This window comes from Oryza glaberrima, chromosome 2 (assembly GCF_000147395.1).
Source record: "Oryza glaberrima chromosome 2, OglaRS2, whole genome shotgun sequence".
NCBI classification, from domain to species: domain Eukaryota; kingdom Viridiplantae; phylum Streptophyta; class Magnoliopsida; order Poales; family Poaceae; genus Oryza; species Oryza glaberrima.
The window spans coordinates 27,575,332-27,589,355 of record NC_068327.1 but is presented as its reverse complement, the minus strand read 5'-3'; the positions used below and the strand labels follow the sequence as shown (position 1 = coordinate 27,589,355).

The 14,024-nt window shown below is 47.3% G+C and overlaps 2 protein-coding genes across 2 annotated transcripts; one reads left to right on the top strand and one right to left on the bottom strand.

The window, feature by feature from the left end:
* Positions 1-6,468: 6,468 nt before the first annotated feature.
* LOC127761431 (myb-related protein Zm1-like) lies at positions 6,469-8,149 on the top strand. Its single transcript, XM_052285724.1, has 2 exons — positions 6,469-6,801; positions 6,897-8,149. Exons 1-2 carry the CDS (start codon positions 6,533-6,535, stop codon positions 7,660-7,662), a joined length of 1,035 nt encoding a protein of 344 aa, XP_052141684.1. The 5' UTR covers positions 6,469-6,532; the 3' UTR covers positions 7,663-8,149.
* Positions 8,150-12,182: 4,033 nt separating this feature from the next.
* Positions 12,183-13,681, bottom strand: LOC127764533 (mitogen-activated protein kinase kinase 10-like). The gene has a single exon (XM_052289421.1). It carries the CDS (start codon positions 13,613-13,615, stop codon positions 12,587-12,589), a length of 1,029 nt encoding a protein of 342 aa, XP_052145381.1. The 5' UTR covers positions 13,616-13,681; the 3' UTR covers positions 12,183-12,586.
* Positions 13,682-14,024: the final 343 nt, after the last annotated feature.

Genomic DNA, 14,024 nt, shown 5'->3' with positions numbered 1-14,024 from the left:
ATCTTAGAAATGATTCTAAACGTACATACGTTGTGTTCAAATTTATCTTCGAGATTTGGTTTTTGTTAGAAAGTACCATCCAGCTAGCTCCTGTGTCGTATGTACTGGTAGTATTCACATTGCACGTACGGTATCTACTACGTGCGCGTGTGCATCTCTTTTTTGGATGTACTTCATTTGTCTCATAAAAAAATATAGTCTAGAATATAACACATTTTATTATTTTACAAATATTTGATATCCTATTCGGCAAATTGCTACATAAGGAAATGATTAAGTGGAGGGAATATAGATGTGCCGCGTGCGGGAGAAATTATAGTGGGAAAAAATACGTGCCCCTTTGCAGATCACGTGTGAATCCAGGGTGTGGTTCTTGGGAAAAAAAATCCTAGCCCAATGTGTATATAAATATACATACGTAAAAAAAACTTTTAAATAAATAAAAACAATGTGGGAGGGGGGGGCTCTGACCTTTGCGCTACTACGGCCGTCCAGCTCATAGCATAAGCCTCCGTTGCAGAGACCCTAGGAGGCTAAGAAGGGGTGCTCCACCCTCCGAGGGCATTGCATCCGGATGCCAGCCAGAAGGACGAGACATAGACGAAGTCCCTGCTGTCGCCATGCGGAGGCAGGCTCCGTAGGGGAGGCCATTACTCGGCTTCGGATGTCTGGAGCCCAAGCCGAAGGACATGGCGGAGCATGGGACGCCATTAAAGCGCACCAAGCATCCATCAGCCACCTCTGACACCATGGCTCGGTCGGCGAGACGGAGACCGGAGAATGCTATTATTTGGAAAATGACATTATCCAGATAATAGCGTGGAGCCGGGAACCCTAGGCGCCATACCGTCGCCTTAATGGGTGCAGCCCGCGTCCCTGTCCCCGGGATATTACTGGAAGCCCCTCAAGGAGGGCCCACCTATCGGTCAATCTAGTAGGATATAGGCAGGCTACAAGTGTAATTTCCCATGTAACTAGCTCGATATAAATATGTAAATATGATTTCTCAGAGAGGGCATATTTGAAGAGTAAGAAAGCTAGTAAATCCAGTTAATTCTATTTCAACAAACAATGGTTCTTTATTAATATACGGAGTACTATGATACATATTTGACCAAATTATATTTTTAGCTGAGTTAAATTTAAGGTATATAAATATATATAAGTTGGATCACCTATATAAAAATCATAGATACGTAAGGCTCGTGCTGCTTTGCCCGGCCGTGTGGGCGTACGCGTACGTACGTGTGGGTGTGGCCGTGTCCGTGTGTATAGTCCAGTACGTGCCGTACTCACGCGGTGGTGCCACGGTGGCAGTACGTACGCCGCGAGAGCGAGGTGACGCGCCCGCGCATGAGCCGGATCCGGCGGAGGCGGTCGATCAGCTCTCCGCGCGCGCGGGTGCGCCGTGCAATCGAGCGGGACAGGAATGGTTTGTACCGGCCGTGTGTCCGTGCGGCGTCTCTCCCATTGTTACGAAAACTAGTGTGAACTACTCCTACTAACTACTGCATTCTTCCGAATTCAGCGTGAACTACTCCTACTAGGTACCATTCTTCCGAAATCGATGAACCATGTTGCATTAGAGCTTGGACAACCTTCGCATTGTGAGTCTCAAAATTATTGGCATATGAATCCATTCAGTTGTTGTCCTCAGCCCTTCTAAACAAGCCAGTGTCTCGGCTTGAACTGCGGTCGCACATGGATCGATATACAACTCATTTCGAATTCTCCATAAACAGATTTGTAGTATTAATCTAGATCTACCACGATTTAATGGTCAAAATCATTCTCTTTTTTTTGAACGTGATATCTCCTTTTCGAACTATATATCTTATTAAGAAAACAACATAATACATTTTGTTTCTGCCATCATTGTTACGTAGGAGTACCTGGGATTTTGTTTCTAATTTTCTCAACAAATTGTTACCTGGAATAGTTGACAGTTCTATGCGTTACTATTCTTGAGAGAGTTCACACTGGTGTGTTGTCCTTCACACACAGACACACAAGTTATAGTCATGGATGCATGCATGTTGTTGACTTGTACACACCATTTATGTACGGAACGTCTCTTTCCCCTCTCCAAATCTACTGATCGCAACCAGCCATGTTCATTGTCACAGTTGTCCAAATGACGATGAGGTTAGCTAGAACGTCACTCGGGATATTGGTAGGGGGGCACTGAAGTACTGAACTATAGCTAGCTTGACCAGGATACTTGTGTTAAAGCCGTGGGTTTTGATTTGTCTCCCCCGGCTAGTGCGAAGCTGATGAAACGTACAGTGGCTTAGAGCAGGTTTAATAATATACTCCCTTCGTTTCACAATGTAAATCATTCTAGTATTTTCTACCTTCATATTAATGTTAATAATGTCTAGATTCATTAACATCAATATGAATGTGAGAAATGCTAGAATGGCTTACATTATAAAACGGAGGAAGTAGCTAACTATTGGCTATTAGCTCATACTAAAATTAACATGTGCTAACTATAATATTGGCTTTATTTTTTCTCTCCTCTTTAATGTAAATGTTTTGGAGAAAGTGTATAGCTATCTCTTGCATGAGCCAACACTTTTCGCTTTTCTTTATCTCTCTTTAATATAAGTTTATAGTCGGATTATAGCCCATTATTAGGCTGTGTTCGATTTGCACGAAAAACGGAGCGATCCATTAGCGTGCGATTAATTAAGTATTAGTTTTTTTTAAAAAATAGATTAATATGATTTTTTAAGCAATTTTCTTATAGAAACTTTTTGAAAAAAAAACACACCATTTAGTAGTTTGAAAAACGTGCGCACGAAAAACGAAAAAGGGGAGTTGGAAATGGGACCCCTGGAAACGAGCCTTACTCTTCCTCCTAAAGAGTCCTAATTCGACACATGACGAAATGCCTACAAGGACGACCTATCAATCGAGAGCATGTCAAGAGTTAGGTGCGAGGAAGGTAAAACGGCAACTGGCTGTCTGGTAGTCTAAGCTTGTACTGACCACACTCCCAACTCATGGACTTGAGAGATCTTGTGACACACTGGAATCGGAACTCTCAAGCCTTTGGCATGGAAAAGGACGGGTTGTTGAGCTACGTCGAATTGCTAGTATACTCGATTAGCCAAAAGTATGCAGAGCCCATACATGCGGACAGAGATTCCAATCTGAAGTTCTGAATTGCGTCGCAATTCTCAACTGTTACAGCCATATAAATTTATGTTTAGTATTAGAATTCTGGAGCAGCACTCTACCCTTAAAAGAAAAACTAGAACAACTGGTACTTTAGACCCTATTTGCAGCTCATTCAAAATTTCTTAGACCTAAGTATTCCTAATTAACTTCACAGATCCATATATCTAGATATATGAATTTTTTAATAACATTTGAATAAATCATTTTTTATTATTTTAAATGAAAATTAAAACTTTAAACCACTATAATTTAATGTACAAAATTCAGATCCAATGAGGATATGAGATCCGGAATTATGTCAAACATGGCCTTAATATATACCGTGAACGTGCACATGCAAGTTTTTTATGGAGATTAAGAAAGTGGGTGAAATTAAATGGAGAAAATATATAATTGGTTGAGAAGAGAAAATAGGTAAAGAAATTAAATAGTAGATGAAAAAGAATATAGGACAAGTTTTTAAACACTAAGGATAGTTATATTTTGAGAGGTAGGGAGTAGCTCCATTATTTGTTTTTCCACTGTTGATAGACTTGCTACAAGAATCACGTATGGTGGCTTGCCTCATATGTTTGGCTGGTGCTCGATCTCATTACTTGTCTTTCTGAATTATATACTCCCCTGCTTGTGAATATTTTATATTTACGACAAGGCTTAGGTCTATTTTTAAGATTTTAACCATAAATACCTTCACAAATGCTATTTTAAGAAAAAAAATAGATTTGTCTTAAAAGTACTTTCTCTTTTACGTTGGTTAGTTAAAAAAAAAGAACTAATCAATGACATATATAAGCGGAAGGAGGAAGTACTGTCATAAAAATGGTAGTTAAAATTTGACTGAATCATGTCCTAAATGTTAAATATTATGATATTATGACCGGAATATCTTTAACCTTGCGAGTGGCCACCTACATATTTGGAGTTAGGACTTAGGATATCACAATCAAGCAGAGTAGCACCCTAGAGTTGTAGAATTAGGCGGTTCTTGCCAAAAATGTGGAGAATTGTTTAAATCGCTATCTTGTGTAGGAGCTCGATCACTGACCTTTGAAGTACACAGAATCAAAAATGTGTGCCGCTAGTTGCTTAAAAACGACTTTAAGATGATTAGGTACTTTATTTTCTCCCACTTGTTTGAACGGTCTGTCGTAGGCTTCAGCCTTCAGCAGACTAGTTGCCATTTAATTTCCTGGAAGAATTAAATAGAGCATGCTGTAGAATTTCTCAGTAACGTGCACGAGCTAGTGTCATAAACGGTGAAAGCGTTTCGCATCCTTCAACCTTGGATCTATTTTATCAAAATAAAAGCAAAGTCACTGTCTTCAAAAGGACCAACTCCTAGGTACAAAGATCATTTGGCAAGCATTGAAGTGTTCAGATACTATTTGAGCTATTAGAGCATCCGCAATGGTAAAGTAAGGTGCTATCTATAAAACATGTATATCTCAGCAATAGACTATATTAGTAGTAAACCACTTTAATGGTATGTCTACATGGGTATCTATAGCTCTCTAATCTATCGTCACATTTTTCTCTATAGACTATCTCCAGGTTAGTAGATAGCTTTGCTCTCTCTCTTCATTTAATTTCTTCCAAGTAGGAAAATATTCTGACATGGATCTCTTGTAGAGAGTCTATAGATAACTATTGTGGGTGCCCTTAGCATGCATCCCCGTTATTTTTTTTATTAAGATACGGATTTTACCTTGATTTTTTATTAGCATGTTTTTCAAACTGTTAAATGGTATATTTTGTCTGAAAACTAACTTTCTGTATAGATGTTGCTTTAAAATATTAGATAAATCTTTTTCAAGTTTGTAATGCCTAAAAACTCAATTAATCATGGCTAGTGGTTTTCTTTTTTTTCGTCATAATTTAATATTCATGTTCATTTTTAATAGAAACAAACGTCACACTCGAAATTTAAATTATTTGGAGATTTAGAGATTCTGAAAAAAGGTGTTGCTGTTAAAAGCTCTCCAAACAGAAACATGGACTTAATATTCCTTTCAAAAGATAATAATAGTATATATGTAATTTAGATTTTAAGCGAAGTGCTTTATTTTACATATCTATTTTCTCCTTAACTAATGTTTGATTAGGAGAAAAAGGTCTACTTGCATAACCGATCAGCAGTTCTCTCTAAGAAAACACATTTTTAGGCTTCCACCAAAAGCCGAGTTTAGTTAGACACACAAACAATTTTAATGACTAAAGGAGAACGCAACTTTAATATGCTATATAGAACACTGAAAAACCTTGCTCACTGTAATTTTTTTTTCACGTACTACAAGAATAAGACAACGACAAAATCTCCAGAGGCCCAAGAAAATCATGCCGTCACATTTCAGCCAACTTTTGCTCGGAAAGAAAGTGTGCACTTTCCCGGTGAACTAGACCTTTTACGGCTATATAAAAACGTTGGTAGATGATGACCACCCCCACTGCTACTTCATATAGCCCCTGGGAGATATATTAAAAATCAAAATTATATTTACACACATTTAGAACTAGAACACACTTTCACGCGTTAATAAGATGAAAAGCTACTGAATTTGTAATCAGGAGATAGGATTCAAAACAAAAAGGATATAAATAGTTATATATACAGTACATTATCATCACAAAAAGGTTGCCACTTCAAATCTCTCCCACACAACTACTCCAAAAGCCTGCGCCAAAGCTAGAAATTAGCGGCAGCTAAGCACACGTGTAGGATCGCCAGGCGCGCTAGCAGCGAGAGAAGGGAGCACGCCGTGGTTAACAACCCCCGCTACACATCACCGCCGACGAACCTGAGCCACGAACCCGACCGCCGGCCAGGGGCCACACGGCGTCGCTTTCCAGGGACAGGGGTTTGGTAAGCGCAATAGTCTCGTCTCGGAGGTAGGAGTAGAAGAGAACGGGGGAGACGAACGAGAGAGACAGAGATGGGGAGGTTGTCATCCGTCATCATCACGTCAGAGAGACTAAGACTGTTTGGGAAGCTTCTGATAGCTACACCTTCTTTCAAAACCAAAATAAAAAATATCTAAATTCTGAGAAATTGTAGTTGTAAAATCCAGAAAATTAACTGAAAGCTAAAAACTGAGAAACCCAATTCTTCAAGATTCTCGAAAACTAATTACCAACCAGTTATTTCTTTAGAATCTTAAGTCTCCAAACAAGCTATAGGAAGGTGATAGGGAGAGGGAGAGGAGACAGAACGCCCTGCCCGTTTCAGACCTCGGCGCGTGCACATATATACCACCCCCTCCCGGTCTCCCATGCGCTCTCGATCACCATCTTCTGCTTCATCCATCATCCACTGCTACTCTGTCCGGGAAACGTTCAGACAGAGGTGGGCATGGGGAGGGGACGAGCGCCGTGCTGCGCCAAGGTGGGGCTGAACAGGGGTTCGTGGACGCCGCAGGAGGACATGCGGCTCATCGCCTACATCCAGAAGCACGGCCACGCCAACTGGCGAGCCCTCCCCAAGCAGGCCGGATTGCTGCGGTGCGGCAAGAGCTGCCGCCTCCGGTGGATCAACTACCTGCGCCCCGACCTGAAGCGCGGCAACTTCACCGCCGACGAGGAGGACACCATCATCAAGCTGCACGGCCTACTCGGGAACAAGTAAGTTCTTCGTTGGCCCTCAATGCTTGGGTGTTAGTTAATTCTTGCGTGTTCGATCTCTTGGTCGGTCTCATCGGATTTGGTTTTTTGCTCAGGTGGTCCAAGATCGCGTCGTGCCTGCCCGGGAGGACGGACAACGAGATCAAGAACGTGTGGAACACCCACCTGAAGAAGAGGGTGTCGCAGAGAGAGAAGCCGGGTGACACCAAGAAGAAGGGCAAGGCCGCGGACGCCAGCGACGACGCCGACGCGCATTCCCCGTCGTCGTCGGCGTCCTCCTCGACGACGACGGCGGCCAATAACAACAACAGCGGCGACACGGCCGGCGAGCAGTGCGGCACGAGCAAGGAGCCCGAGAACGTCGACGTGTCCTTCTTCGAGCAAGACATCGACATCTCGGACATGCTGGTGGACGCGCCCACGGAGGCGCCGCTGGTCGCGGCGCCAATGCCGCCGTCCCCGTGCTCGTCGTCCTCCCTGACGACGACGACGTGCGTCGGCGCCGTGTCGGACGAGCTGCTCGACCTGCCGGAGATCGACATCGAGCCGGATATATGGAGCATCATCGACGGCTACGGCGGCGATGAGCCCGTCGTCTCCGGCGCCGACGGCGATGCAACAGTGCCATGTACCGCCAGCCCGGGAGAGGAGGGAGCAGAGTGGTGGGTAGAGAATTTGGAGAAGGAGCTCGGCCTGTCGGGGCCCATGGACGAGTCCCTGGCCCATCCGGACCCACCCGGACAGGTCTGTTACCCGGGCCCACTCACGGAAACAGAGGGGGACCCAGTCTCCACCTACTTCCAGTCCGGGCCCACCGCCTCTCCGCTCCAGGAGATCGCATCACCCGCCGTTCTATCATGATTCCACCGATGGATCACGTCCGTCCGATTTGGAGCAGAAGGCGGAGTTTAACCAATAGTGATCTGATCCAACGGACGAGATAGATCGGCCACTGCACTATCATCTACAGCAAATACGAATCGATCAACACAAGTTACCCGCTATATTTGACGCGACGACGAAGAGTGATTAATTTGTTTGGTGTTGCAGTAAATGGCGAAGGTTTAGATTAACTAGGATGCACATACAAAAAGGGTCAAGCCGTCAAACACAAGGCGAAAGTGTAGTAGAGACACAACACAAGTGTTTACTACCTTCTAGTGCTCTTTTTTTAACATTTTTAACCCAAGAAAATGTAGTTTTTGATTGGGCATGGGACGGCACTCCATTGAAGAGCCAATGAGAAGTGCTATATATATCACACACTCCTATATTGTAGCATTTGTACTTATATTATTGAGAAGTGCCAATGAGTTTGCAAATTCATACCGCATGCCGTCATCGTGACGTAAGCGGTTGGTCATCAGAACCAACATCTGAGGCCTACCACTACTGCTACCAACGTACATAGCATCCTTTTGAGAATCATCACCGGATCTCAATTATGATATCAAAAGCGTTTGCTTTTGCTAATGCATGTAACTTTTTTTTTGGTTTCTCCCTGCTTTCCTTTACTTGCATCTGTCTCCCTTTTTCTATTCATTGCATTTGATTACATCTCTTTCCATATGATTATAATCATTTTTTAACTCTTTAAGGTTTCTTCGAAACACAGAAGTTTCACACTAATTTATAGAATTTTCCGGAAGGAGTAGAATTTCAATCTTTACCAACCACCGTCCCCACTAGAGATGGCAATGGGGGCCCGTTCACCGCTTCCCCGCGGTGAATTCACCTATTAAGTGATAGGGATGGTTAACATCTACCCTCCATGGTGATTCTAATGGTCCAAAATTCATCACCATCGGGGATGGCGGGGGCGGGGACGGTGCTCCACTCCCCGTCCCCGTCCCCCACGGTGACCCGCATTGACTGTAGCTAGGGATCATTTCTAGACTTTATTAGTCATGTGGCCCATAGAATTAAAGCCCAATGACAAGGTATATATACCTCTAACCCTAGTCAACCCTTCCCCCCAAATCCTTCTCCTTCTCCATACACAAGCAACGCCGCACGCCGCCGCTTCCGGCCGACGACGCGCCGCCCGCCGCCTCCGAGGTCCACAGCGCCGCCTCCACTGCTTCATGGCGCCGCCGGCTGCCGCATCCTCTCGCGCGGGCGCGGTCCCGGCTCCCAGTCGTCGGCGCCGCCGGCGGCCGCTGCATCCCCTTGCGCGGGCGCGGTCCTGGCCCCCAGCCGTCGACGCACGCGCCGCCGCCTTCGGCCGTCGTCGTGCCGCCCTGCGCCTCCGGCCATCGATGCGCGCTCGCCGCCTCCGACCATCGTCACACCGACCGGCACCTCCAACCGTCGATGCGTGCGCACCGCCTCCAACTGTCGTTGCGCCGCTCACCGCCTCCGGCCAGCCAGCACGCCATCGGCCGCCATTGATTTGTGTTCATTGCATATATATGATTTGGGGATGAATTTGTTGTTCAAGCGGGGCGGGTTCACCACGGGGAAAAATTCACCGCGTGGTGATCGGGGCTGGTGAAAATGTACCCCCGTTGTGGTTGACGGGGGCGGGGACGGTGAAATTTTATCCCCGCGGTGACGGGGACGCGGATGTGACCCCCGACAGTGAATTCACCAGTGCCATCTCTAGTCCACACTGTTTGATTACCTTGCTTACCGAAGCCTCTAGCCTAAGTTGGGCCAGATTAAATGGACTTGGAATAAGTTCACCGGAGGTCCCTCAACTTAACAATGAGATTTTTTGAGGTCTCTTAACCATAAAAGCAGAAATGTGTACCCCTAAACTCACAAAAACCGTGCACTTAATGTCCTATGCCAGTATATATGGGTGATTTCACTGACGTGGCATCCTAGTTAGAAAAAAAAAGTACATGGGACCCACATGTCAGCTGCACATCTTTTCTTCTTCTCTTTTCTTCTTCTCCTCCTCTTTTCCCTGCTGCTGCTCCTCCCGTCCTTGCCCCAGCCGTGGGACACGAGATCCACGGAGATCTCCCGATCCTTGCCAGGCACGGTCACCCAGCTCCGGTGCCCGCAGCCGGCGTCGCGCATGGAGACGTGCTCCCGCCGGGAGAGCAGCACGGGGCGGGCGCTGGCGGGGAACCTCGCCCGTGTCTTGCGGTAGGCGGCGTCTGACAAATCCCCTGCGACGACAACGGCGACGAAGAACCAAGAGGAAGGCTTGGGCGAACCTGAGACCGGGAAGTGTGTGCAAGTCGAGTTCGCCGGCACGACGGCGGACAACTCGGTAGGTATAGCGCCATTGAGCTTGTTCGACGAGATGTTCAAGAATCGTAGCCGGCTCCCACCGAAGTCGGACGAGAGAAATCCATTGAATTAGTTGGCGCTCAAGTCGACGCCCTCCAAGGCAGCGAGATCGCCGATGAGGTAGTTGTTGGTGAGACCGAGCACGGCGAGGCTCGGCAGCCTGTAGAGAGCAGGCGGGAGGCGCCCGGCGAGCGCGTTGTTCGACAGGTTGAGCTCCTGGAGGCTAAGCAAGTACGAGACAGAGCCGCCATTGGGGAGCACGCTAGAGATGTCATTGTCGGCAAGTGAGAGCACCCGGAGCTCGGTCGCGTTGAGCAGCTTCGCCGGCAAGATGCTGTTGAGGCTGTTCCCGGAGAGGTCGAGGTGGCGGAGGTGCTCGACGCGGCAGTCGCGGAGCCAGGGGCGGACACAAAAGGCTAGGGTCACCTCGTCGGTATCCTCGTCGAAGTATATCCCCACCCTCGCTACTGAGTTGGACGCTGGGGTGGCCGGGGACGAGAGGTGGAGCATGGCACGGAGCGAGATGCCGAGGGAGGTGCGCGTCCAGGACAGCGTGGCAAGGCCGAGGTGAGTATCGTAGACGGAGGTCGCCAGGCTGGGCCCCGTGGGGCCAGACGCCGTGCCGCGCGCAGCGGAAGCACGCCGCCATTGCCACACCACCCGCCGCAGAATAGAAGAGAGAAGAGACAGAAGAGAGAAGAGAGGAAAAAAAGTGCAACTGATATGTGGGCCTCACATACTTTTTTTTATTTTTTTTGCTGACTAGGATGCCATGTCGGCTAAACCACCCATATATACTGCCATAGGACCTTGACGGCCCGTTTGGTTGGAGGGAGTTTTTAGGAGGGATTGGGAGTTTAGAGGGATGATGCTATTAAGTGTTTTGTTTGGTTGGGAGACATGGGAATTTTGGTGGGATGGAGATGGGGAATTGAGGAAGAAACTCCCTCATTTTCAATACCTGGGTAGGGGCAGGTAATTGGGAGGGAATTTCTCCTTTACTTTATGTAAGCAAATATCAGCCATCCGTTTTTATTAATGATCTAATCTCCAATTAAACTCCCTATCAATTTTCATCACCTCTACCAAACAAGATATTGGGATTAAAAATCAAATTTACATCTTAATCTCATCATCAATTCCCTCGTGTAAACTCCCAATCCCCTTCTCTTGAGTTACCAAACAAGTCGTGAGTGCACGGTTTGTGTGTTTAGGGGTACACATTTCTGATTTTGTGGTTAAAGGACCTAAAAAGATCTAGCTATTAAGTTGAGGGACCTCCAGTGAACTTATTCCAATGGACTTCCATAGCCAGCAGGCCTAGGCTCATGGCCCAGCAAAAATCTTGATCATAACCACATTTCCACATGCCTTTCCGCCCTCGAGAAGTTCAGCTGTTTGCACAGAGGGTTCGTGATTAGTTCAGTTTTATCCTTCAACGATAAGAAGTTTTATAAATATCTCAGATTTATACGGATAATTATCTGATAAACCATGATAATCCTCCTACTCGATCGCTCGGGGGAGGGAGCATAATCGGTCGCTCCCCCCTCCCAACGCGCACACGTGCCCCACGTGTCCCTGCCACCTGACACACGTGTCTTCACCACATACTCCATTGCAATAAATCACCCATATATTTTGGAAACCCTCTATTAAAGGAATTCGTTTTATTTTTTTTTGCACAAAAAATATTTCACCTAGTGTACTCACAATGTTTTACTATGTATAGATGTAATGTTGCAGTGAATTGAAACATTCTTTTGCAACAATCACTCACATATTATGGAAACCCTCTATTAAGGGAATTTGTTTCATTTTTTGTTCCACAAAAAATGTTTCACCTAGTGTACTTATAATGTTTCACTATCTATGGATCAAATATTGCAGTAAACTGAAACATTTTTTCGCTATTTGCTGAAACATTGTTTTTATATAAGGTGAAATGACATCCAATTTAAACGATCGAAACATTTTCGATCTAGTTAGTGAAACAATTCCGATATACTTGGTGGAACATCGTGTAACATTTAAAAATAATTCAATAATAAGCTAATTTTTTATCGGAATATATCCATGTGTGGTCTTGTTTTAAAGATTTAATTGCAACGAATTTAACAGTGCAATCGGATCATGATTTGGATAAATAATTTAAGAGAAAAAATAGTTTAAAATAGTTTTGCATGCATGGATGCATGCTTGCTAACGTCAGCATGACGTGGGCACCTGCTTTTTTTTATCCCAGATCGAGCGCCCGACGTATAGTTGTTTCCGATAAAACACAAATAAACCAAAGCCCTCTATCTTATTAACTTATTTCCCTGAAAATCCTAACAGAACTTATTTCCAAAAAACTGATCCTAGTCCAGGTGAAGCAAAAGAAAATCTCTTCAGGACTCACCAAATCATGCAGGTCCAGATGATCATCTATACTAACCAGTCCTCTCTTATTCACGTTCCCGTTGGACTTGCATCATTACCAGCTCTGATCAAAATTAAGCGATCAAAATTGTTTTTTCCTTTTAAACTTTAATTTCATCTTCTATTCTTCTCCGTAGATGCTCGTGTTCACTTGGCCAGTTTTGTCCTGGAAGGTGGTGCGCCACTCGTTTTGGCGCTCGCAACGAGACGGCTTTCCCGCGACGAAGGGGTGTCCAAGAAGCTCCTCCACGGTGGCCCTCCTCCTCCAGTCCTTCTCCAGGCACCGCCGCACGAAGCCGCCGAACTCCGGCGACGCCGCGACGGGCACCTCCGGCGCGGCGGCGAAGCACACGGCCAGGACGAGCGCCGGCCAGTCCGGCCTCTCCCCGGCGGCCACGAGCGGGAACCTGCCGGCGTGGCATTCGAGCAGCACGACTCCCAGGGACCACACGTCGCCGGAGAAGTCGGCGCCGCCACCGCCGCCAAACCCTTCCGGGTGGAGCTTCTCGGGGCTCATGTACGCCCACGTGCCGGGTGACTGGTGGTGGGCTTCGTCGCGGCCCGTGACGACGCGGCTGGCGCCGAAGTCGGCGATCTTGATCTCGCCGCGGTGGCCGACGAGGAGGTTGGACGGCTTCACGTCGCCGTGCGCGACGCCGAGGCGGTGCAGGTGGCTCAGGCCACGGAGCACGCACCGCGCGACGCCGGCGATGGCGGGCTCCGGGAGGGCGCCCCGCACGAGCACGTCGCTCAGGGAGCCCTCCGGGAGGTACTCGAGGACGAGGTACACGAACCGGTTCCCGGCGACGGGGTGGCCGACGCAGACGCCGTGGAGGCGGACGACGGACGGGTGGTCGGGCGCCGCGGCGGCCACGCGGAGGTGCGCGCCGGCCTCGCGGAGCGCCGCGCCGTCGTCGCGCATCTCCTTGACCGCGAGCGCGGCGCCCGTGCGCCGGTGCCGCGCCCTGTAGACCGTGCCGCCCGCGCCGCGCCCGACGACGGACAGCATCTCGAGCTCCGCCAGGACGGGCGAGCCCGGCGGCGTGGACGGCAGGGCGGCGAAGGGGTGGTCCAGGTGCGGGAATGGCGGCGGCGACGCCGGCACGGACAGCCGCAGCTGCCGGCGCTCGCGCAGCTTCGCCATTGCCATTGCAGAATGCCAATGCGGATTCTTTGTATTGGACTAGCAATGGTGGGTAGGAGTCATCGGGGGAGAGCAAGTGGAGAGGGAGAGTAAATTTCGCGCGCGATGTACCGGATTACCTACCACTACCACTCCCCGTAATGCAGGGTAATCTCTGCCTCTCTCTCTCCCCTCAGGGGCGTAACGGAAAATGCTTGGATTACGGGAGAGAGGTGTCAGATCCACAGGCACACCCACCGGCTTCAGTGTTCCAGTTTCCAGCTTCGACGAGTCTAAAATAAAAAATGATTAAATTTCACAAAACTTAAATTTTATAATAAAAAGTTACAGAAAACCACATGCATTATTACATGTTGCACTTAACCTTATGTATTATGTAGTATGGTTCTAAAATTTTACAATACCATACTCCTAT

What these genes read in the sequence shown, in the direction of transcription:
- LOC127761431 (XM_052285724.1), top strand. Translation starts at nt 6,533, where the DNA reads ATGGGGAGGGGACGAGCGCCGTGCTGCGCCAAGGTGGGGCTGAACAGG. An exon ending in CACGGCCTACTCGGGAACAA is followed by an intron (nt 6,802 to 6,896) that starts GTAAGTTCTTCG and finishes TTTTTTGCTCAG; the next exon opens with GTGGTCCAAGATCGCGTCGT.
- LOC127764533 (XM_052289421.1), bottom strand. Translation starts at nt 13,615, where the DNA reads ATGGCAATGGCGAAGCTGCGCGAGCGCCGGCAGCTGCGGCTGTCCGTG.